The sequence below is a fragment of the Mya arenaria genome, chromosome 1 (genome assembly GCF_026914265.1).
Source record: "Mya arenaria isolate MELC-2E11 chromosome 1, ASM2691426v1".
Classification (NCBI taxonomy): domain Eukaryota; kingdom Metazoa; phylum Mollusca; class Bivalvia; order Myida; family Myidae; genus Mya; species Mya arenaria.
This window is the reverse complement of record NC_069122.1, coordinates 36,870,295-36,879,802: the sequence shown is the minus strand read 5'-3', so window position 1 is coordinate 36,879,802 and position 9,508 is coordinate 36,870,295. Positions and strand designations below refer to the sequence as shown.

The 9,508-nt window shown below is 33.9% G+C and overlaps 1 protein-coding gene across 1 annotated transcript; it reads right to left on the bottom strand.

The window, feature by feature from the left end:
- Positions 1–4,592: 4,592 nt before the first annotated feature.
- On the bottom strand, positions 4,593–9,462 carry LOC128226842 (integrin alpha-V-like). Its single transcript, XM_052936921.1, has 7 exons — positions 9,454–9,462; positions 8,537–8,651; positions 8,230–8,306; positions 7,792–7,911; positions 7,351–7,452; positions 6,868–6,990; positions 4,593–5,993 (listed from the first exon to the last, which is right to left on the bottom strand). Exons 1-7 carry the CDS (start codon positions 9,460–9,462, stop codon positions 5,817–5,819), a joined length of 723 nt encoding a protein of 240 aa, XP_052792881.1. The 3' UTR covers positions 4,593–5,816.
- Positions 9,463–9,508: the final 46 nt, after the last annotated feature.

Here is a 9,508-nt window from a genome sequence, read left to right as displayed (position 1 = left end):
TCATAAAATGATATTCATCTTCAATATCTATCCTGTTACATAGTTCACATTTTCTATCTTGTCTAGGTATTAGTGTGTATCTGCCCCTTTCAATATTTAGCTTATGCCAGCTCAATCTCATTTTTGAAATAGCTTGATTGTGCTTAAAGTTGTCTAACTCTGCTAAATAATCACTTATTTCAAAGACTGACTTTATTTCACGATATAACGATAATCCGCTTGACGTGTTCACGTTTTCCCTCCATTGGGTAGTATAAATGTCTTTAAGCCTTAATCTAAATTGCGCAATAAAGCATTTAACATTTATTACCTAGTCCCTAAATAACCATTCTGAAATATATCTTAAAATGGTGACGTTCGTTGCGTGTACGGAAGTAGCAAACACTGTTTGATGAGTGCATCCTTGCAACGAAAACAATAGTATGATGCTCAACATGAGTTTGTTTGCAATCCGATACAATTTAGTTCATTTGTATCGATGCAATGATGTGATTTTTATATTTGGCTTTGCTATTTTGTTGGTCAGGCCGCACCGATTTCATTTTTGGTTTGTCGAATTAAGACCATAGGAGAATTGAAATGAGCGGGCGAAATCGAATAGAAAATGTTCATATCGTTTAACAACAGGAGCGGATGAAAGCGTCACCATTTATATCCTAAACATATCTATTAATTGATAATTTGAAGATGTCAGTGAGGTATAATGATTAACAATAAAGCGAATCCGAAATTCTTTCCTATTTTTTGGCAAACCATAAGAGCCGTCACATAAAAACACATTGCATTTCTGAATTATGTGTGCGGCAAAAGAATTATCACTTTTAAGTTTGGCATTTACGTCATCTTATCACGAAGGCGTATGACGTTGTATATCGTTCATACAGAATATATGAAACGAACAAAAGGTTACAATATGCTAGAATTTAATAAATAATAATATTCATAATACAAGGTCAAGAAAATGACTTGAATTAGATTTTAATAAGATCACAGTTACTACATTCGTTCAGTTTGAATTTTATAGAGAGAAGTTACGGAACGCTACTCGGACATGTACGCTTGGCTTGTCATACAGGAATAGTTGCAGTAATATTTAAATTTCCTTATGTAACATCCGAGATTGGTGTGTTATATCAGAAGTACATATATATTATCAGAGTTCGTAATCAAAAACAAACATGCGTTTTCGTATTTTTACTGGGCCTTTGAAAATCTGTGTCCCCTCCACCTTAAGTAAACCTACCTAGGTGCCACAACGCGTCATTACTGAATATTGTTTTATTATAAGGATGCATGATTATAAGTGAAGTGATTTAGGTGGACCCGAAGTATTTATAGGCGATCATTAGGCAGACCTTCGTCATAGACAGATATTTTCTGGTCTGATTAATTTTCATCTATTCGCTCCGAGTTGATCAATGGGTCTAAGTAGTCGTGTTTACACCCAGATCGGCTCATGGCGTATCTGCCTATCCAAACGTTTTGGATTAAGTAAAGAAATGAAAGTGAAAATGAGTTTATTTAAGAAGCTGAAATTTTCAGGTATATTTTCGTATTTTTATATGGTTGCAGGTAATCATTTTTATTTTAAATTTGTAACATATTTTTAGAAATAATTGAATAATTATAGTTTTTCGTTTTCTATATGATGTTTACCCTGTGATGGACAAAAATTGGGTTTTAAAATATGAAAAAAAAAATCGCTTTTCCATAGCTCCGTCAATGGCCTACCGGCTCTCTTTTAAAACTCCATGGGTTCAAAATGGCCTTGTCGAACGACAATCATTGTCAAGGCGATTTTCTTTTGCCGTTGGATTTGAACATAATTGGATAATGTTTCTTGGGTTTCCCCCTGTTTTAATTGTTAAAATTAGTCCGTACTGTAAAATAAAATGGCGATCGGTTTTGAGCCATTTTCTCGATAAGTACAAGGGGTCAAAATACGTGGATAAACTGCGCGATCTACTTGCAGCGCAGTTAAATACATTTTTCTAACATTGTAAACAGTCCATATACATCCGAGGTTGTTATTGATAGAAACTGGTCGAGGAGTTCCGAATGCCAGTTGTAATTGATTTTAATCAGGTAAAACGATATATTCAAACAAAGGCCGGGCGAGAAGACAAATTATGATTTAGAACGCTAATGTTTGTAATGCTTGTTAATATCTTTTTATAAAATTAAAGTGGTTGCCCGATGCACATTTTATGTGATAGATGAATACTAACAAACATGTATCAATACTTGATACTGATTCCAACAGGTCAAAGAATGAAGCAAAAAAATACACTGAAAACAACAGGGACAAGTTCATACACGATGTCAAGCTCATGCGAACAGTAAAGCGCGTCAAAACACATTCAAAACAATGTTTTGAACGATGAAATTTTCCATTAATGTCTTACTGACTTACTGTGTTCAATTGTCACAAAAATATCATTTTTTTCAACATGTGTCATCAGACATCTGTACATAAATATTTACAAACATCAAGGTCCATAAATGTATGTATAAGATAGCCACAATAAGTACAGTAAGAATTTTCATGGGCTCAGAAAGTGGCGGCAATTTTGGATGTTGTCTTTGTTTCCATGTTAACCTGCTGGATGCCAACTGTCCACTCTCGCTAAAAAAGAACTTCAGACCTCCCCCATCACAAATAAATGGAGAAACGCTCTGGACAAAAATTGCATACACAAACCTCTAGGGACTTGACTAATGTCTGTGTTTACATAACTTCAGGCATTTTTTAAAGAACGGCATTCATAAATAAGACCATTTTACTATGTTTCAGTGTACGTTTTTGAAGAGCTAATGAGTTGTGTTTTGTTTACAAAATACTTTCCGTCTGAATAAAAGCCACAAAGCTTAAAAAATCGTTTTCGCCAAGGTTTTTTAGTTCATATGACACAGTTACAGGCCGAACAAAGATCCTTTGAGTATATCTATGCACCATAATGTTATGATTAAACCCTCGCTGTAACCTTATGTTTAAATTAGTAACGTGGGTCATGCACGCGACATTGCCTTTATGTTCCGAATACATGTGTGGATTTATCTCAAAATCCTTCCGTTCATGGACAAATTAACACCCGGACAGGACAGACTATACTGTAAGTGCATATATACAGCATTTCATTTCAAGTGATACCTATACCAGATGTCTTTTGCAAATTTCAAAGCACTGCTGTCTCAGTAGTGTGTGTGTGATCGTTATTTATTCAGCCTGTGTAATAGTGCTTGCTTTCAAGTAAATATTATTTACAACCATTGTTTTGGTATTTATATAATAGCAGTAAATCATATACACATCCGTCGATCACAATAGTTTTGTTTTCAAGTGTTCCATCATACCCCTCATTTGCAAGCACATTTCCAGATGCAGAATGATTTATAAGTACAAGTGACACTTGTTTTTTTGCAAACTTTCCAAGCAGTATGTTTAAATTATAAGTTAAAAGAAGTAATAAAGTTTAATCTATTTTTCTGTCGTGTAATATGCGGAATGCACCGGAGCGTGATGTAGATACATTACAGGTAATGAAGTATCTCAATGATTTCTTATACTATTGTTGGGGAGAGGACTTAAGCATACGTGACTATTAAACCTTACGACATAGTAACTTAACATAAAGTTGGTTTCAGTCTTCCATTATATGTTTGATGTTGCCACCCTTCTGTTCTTCATTTTGTTGCTAAACAACACTATCTTAGCCTATTACGCGTTCTTAGAATATTTCGTAGACCTATGGAATGATGTATGCACCTTAATATTTCCGCTGATTCATGTTGAAGCTTTATTGCGTGGTTGATGTTATTTTCTGGTTATGAACGCAATTGGGCTGGTTAAAGTGCATGGTATTCTTACTTTAACCAGCCCAACCGCGTTCATATCACCGATAATGGCATCAAACCCACAATATATTTCTTATATTTTTACCAATAGTTTATTATCTATTTCCAGAATTGTGAAAAAATACAGTATTTAAAAACCTTTCAATAATTCTTTCTCACCCTTCTATAAAAAGAACGACCAGACCGTAACCAGAAACTGTTTTTCATATAACGTCATCAGAACGCGGGAAAATATAAACAACTCCACAGTTTGATTTTTAATGTAAAATTGAAACGGTAAGGACAACAGTATTATAAAATACATAAATTAACACTATCACCATGTTGATTTAAGTTTTTTTCATGGCCTGCTGACAATAAAACAATACAGAGATAAATAGGTTTCAATGTACATGTATATTTATACATGATCCAGACATATTTTAAGATGTTGCGTTCATCGGATGATAAACGCAATGGCAGAAAGGCGGTTCATTTAAGGAATGGATGTTGAGGTGTAAATATTCCTCGCCTGAGATGACCGGCTTCGGGTGTGATCAAATATGTGTAGTACCGTTTCAATTTCTTTGATTGAAAATAAGCAGAAGTCTGTTGATAATCACATTCACAAAATAGCATTCACTCTGATGAGATAGAAGGCTAGCGTTTCAAAGTTTATCAACCGTATTACTTAATCATCTCTAATTCAGCATGTGGAAGGGATGATATTTGACCAACCTTCATTAACAACGACCATATAAAGTGTAATATGTTTATTAACCAAGAAATAGTTAAGCAGCTTTAATATGTACACGTACACAATAGAAGTTTAGGTAATATCCATGGTTCACACGTTTGTTTGAAATAGTAGTGGAATACGTCGTAGAATCGATTTCAATTCAGTTTGAAAACATAAAGGGAAACAACGTATAAGTTTGCTTAATATGTATAATAAACTGTATTAGGAATTATAATTGATATTGTAATGTGTAACATTTTTAGTATATTATAAACGCGTCAGTCGTATTGAAGAAAGGGACTAAGACAAACACACCTCAATTATGTGACATTTATATTGCATTTATATTGTTTCTGATTTGAGTTCATTCCATGTTCTTATAAGATTAAAAGCTTATGCTTGTACGTATTTGCAAGATATACTGGTAAAAACAAGCATATTCTTCTTGTCCTGATTTTAGATTTTTTTAAAAATATTTTTGGTAAAAAGGGCAAGGTAAACAGAAGCGAGGTTTATATATATTTAAGTATGTTGTGTAAAAGAAATAAATTTCATTGATAAGTTTTCGATTAAGACTCATTCTATAAAGACATTCGCAACTGGATCCAATAATTCACGCAATGAGGTAAAACTTATAAATGCTTTTTTAACTAATTCATAAAATTTGATATTGATTGCGATTGTTTTTCGTTAGTGAACACACCAATTCTAAGCAATCCTATCACAGGCCAAACTATTTTATACACATGTTTTTCACCAGAATCCTGTACAGTGTTTGTAAATAAATCGGTGAGTATTCAAATTCAGAACCACAAGTACGTTAAAGTATTGTTTAGAGATGTTACCATTTACAATAGTGAATATATCATTTTATGTTTTTACTATTTTTGAACTCGTAGCTTTTTCTGATTCCAATGTCAATCAACGGCAATCAGAGAGTATGGACACAATTAAACAACGAATTTTGTTAATGTCGTTACATGCTAATACAATATGATGCGCTCTGCTATAACATGCAATAAAACTTGCTCCAATACAACGTATATGAATATATTCAAAATGATCAGTGTCTGTTTTAGTGTACGATTTCAATTATTTTTACCGACCGGGAACCAAATGTTATATTTTACGAGTATCACACTGGCACAAACACACATTCGCTATGTAATTCCGTACACATATATTGTACTCAGTCTTATCAGATACAATAAAAGAACCGTGCCAAAAGTAAAACAGCATGCTCCTATTTAAGTGGGGTCTTGGATTCCTCAGTATCGCCATTCTCTTCCATAGCGTTATACGGCGGGTTTTCGGACTTTCTGCTCATGGACGACATCCCTTGGCTCTTCCGAGTGTAGAGACTTTCCTTCTTCCATTGTTGAATCTGGGTGCGTTGTTTGCTTCGTTTGAAGAATCCAAGCTGAAAAATAGATCAAACAGAAACTTAAATCAGGCTCTCGTTAGCAATAATGTAATTTCTTGGCAATTTAAAGACATATATATATATATATACATATATATTTATATATTCCGTTAGAACATGTCAGCGAAATGTTGGAAATTTCTAGCCAATCACTTATAACCTTAATTTACAAGCTTTGGAATTAAATCTCAACTTGGCAAATATCGACATTGCGCGTTGTAGGAAAATGACATCCATATTGTATATCTTCATAGGCACCTTTGTGACTAGAGAGGATGCGTGATACTATGTCAACGTACATTCACATATTAGATGGGTGGTTCGCGGACACCCTATTTACAAGACTGTTTTTAAATTAATCTTAATAAGTACATGGACAGTTAATCATCCAGTAATACTAACGAAAACATCAGATTGGCAAGAAACTACCCAACAGACGAGAGCTCTATGAGTTAAGTCAATGAGTTTGTAATGGGAATCAAACGCATTCTGATTTATAGTTTTACAAATGTTATTTTGAATCACATAAATACTAATATAGCGATTTGCCTTTTAATGTGATGTATCTACAATGCGGATAATAACGGAAGGGATATGTTCGAGCCTAAAAAAGTCATAGTCTGCGTCGGAAAATTCATTTGATTTGTGACTTTTACGTTCAGGAATAAAGGAAAACCAAAACAGGTTGGATTAGGCCTTTTTAAAGCTGGACTGGTGTTCTTTTTGAAGCTCATGCTAGTGTGCTCCTCGTGGTGCTCGAACGAATAACCCTTTGTAAAGAGGCGGATATTTTTGTCACTGCACCAACACATTCTCTATCTATTCTTGAAATCTAGTTATAAATATCACGTCAGAATATTGTCATCTTTACCTTGTAGAGAATTGCAAGGACAACAAGAAGAAGCAGTATTGCTCCCGCCACAGCCCCGATTATAATCCAAATTGGAACCTCACTGGCCACAGACTCAGCATCGACGACTAGTCGGGTCCATTTCTAAACAAAGTAAGAGTATAACCATCAATAAAAGTAATTTACGAATGACGTTCCTAACGACGACATGTTATCAGAAAATGTGTGTACTGAACGGAAACATCCTTAAAATATGAAACCATATTGCCATTTGTATTTTACGAAAACTAACCATCCCCTTATTGATTTGATATATATTTTATTAAGTAGATATTACATTTGCTTCCTACCACGGCTTTCCATATTCGATCTTGAGTATTGGTTAATGTGTGTCTGTTTGATTGTGACCAAGAAAGCTAAGAGGTTTCCTTCGTTTACGTCGTCAGAAATAATGTAAAAAATAAGTAACTTCATTAAAAGCCAAATATTGTTAAACGTACATACCGTTGCATATACGGTGCTGTCAAAGGGAACGACTTTACCAGAAAACCAAACAACCGGATCTGTGACTGTAGCGTTGGTTCCGTAGAAGAATTCCCGAGCATTCTTGGTAAAGATGAAACAGATTAGAAAACTAATTAAGTAATGGTGAAACTTTTTAGATGTGTCCAACAAAAAATATAATAATAATGATAATAATAATACAGTAAAAGGCGTCTGTAAAAACATATTATTTTCAGTAGCCTTTGTCCCACAACACATGAGCGTTGTTTTATAGATTGTATTCAAGACTTCAACCTTCATAAAATTATATTTATATATATAAATCAATATCAGTTATCTGGTTTGTGCTTTGTGCATGACCGCCGTAAAATATATGTATACCCTAACAAACTTCTAAAGCAATTTAAAAATGGTTTTTTAGACATGTGGAAATTAGGTTACCTTATCCGTTGCCAGTGCCTTTTCAAACACATCAATTGTCACGTTGACGGTTGTTTCCTTGTTGCTTGCAAGATTTGTCACAAGGCATTCAACTGTGATACACTCGTATTCGCCACAAGTCTAAACAATTAAGTATTGTTTATTTTTATGTAGTCAAATTTAGAACACAAACATAGAGTTTTAAATTAAGTTCATACAACACATCTCGTCCTAGAAACCACGTCGATTTCAAGATAAATTAAAACCATGAACGTCATAATCTACTCTAAAAACACATGACGACGATACAATTGAATACACTGAAATTGCATACATGTATCGGTTTAAATTTCATGTATTTGAACCAATTAAAATTAAATTCAGAACCAAGAAGCATGGCAAACCAACACATGATTGTTGAAAATAACGAAATAACTACAATAATAGCAAACAAGTTACGATTTTCTTTGATGCGCCCTGATCAGTCGAGCTCACAGCTTCTGCACGGGGCTCTTCTGCGGACCGTCGTTTTCTCTCTGTTCAGTTAAAATGTTAAAGTATGATTGCATCTATGAAAAAACGGACATTAACAATATGAATATAAAAATGTATGTGAAAATGATACAAGGAAAAATTGAACAATCGTCTTTTTCATATCGTCAGGGATGAATTATTATAATAATAATTATTATTATATTATTATTATTACTATTATTATTATTATTATTATTATTATTATTATAAACATATAATATTGTCATCGTACGTTTCTCTGGTTCAGGTATCGTAAAGCGCACAGTTGAGGACGTGGTCGATGGAGCATTTGTCGTCGTCTGTACAAGGGGCTGTGTGTTCCGCACATAACATGTTGGGGAAAGCCTCTGGAAAATTACATTTACTATGTTATCATAACATACTGACGTTCAATAGCCTCAATGAGTTTATCACACAAGTACGGAAATATGTAATGGTCAATTGCACACGTGTACCTATCGACAAAAGAAAAGAAAGAAAATGAAATAAATTACTCTTTTGGTAGAAAGTAAATATTGAATTATAATGCAAAAGCTGCCCTAAACATATTAAAACAGTTTTAGCATAACATATATGTGTGATGCATTTTGCGAACACCGAGCCACTGGTAAAAGCACCTTTTCGTGAGTGATCATCTTTCAAAACCCAGAATGTTAATAAGCACGACATTGGTTATATGTGACCTGTTTCTTTGGAATTGGACAGTAAAAATAAATCCTTCTTAAGTAATATAAAAAAATGCGTCTTAAAAAGAGGGTTTACAAGAAAGATCACTTTTCCCTTGTGTCGTGCGTTTCGTTGATTGCGTCACGTTTGAACAATGTCAATACGGATCTTTTTTTTTAATTTTCACTTAATTTTGTTCTTAACAGGCGTTTAACTTTTAGTTTGCTTGTCATCAAAGTGTCAAACATTATCAATGCAGAATCATATCAAAATCAATGGTTCAATATTCAGCTTTTATTTATTTAAGGCAAAGTTTATTGTTAAAACTCTATGTACGTGTACGTATAAACAGTACCACTATTCGCGCGAAGTCCAATTGACCCCTGCGCAATGGTACGGTTATATTAACGTATGTTTTCGGTAGATAACTTGGCCCAAGATTTCTAATGATGTACTGGTGTGTGAGAGTGATCTTTCTTGTACTTTGGTCATTCTGTTTGTACCTCTCATCGGCAGATATGTCGGGACTGGGCAAAGA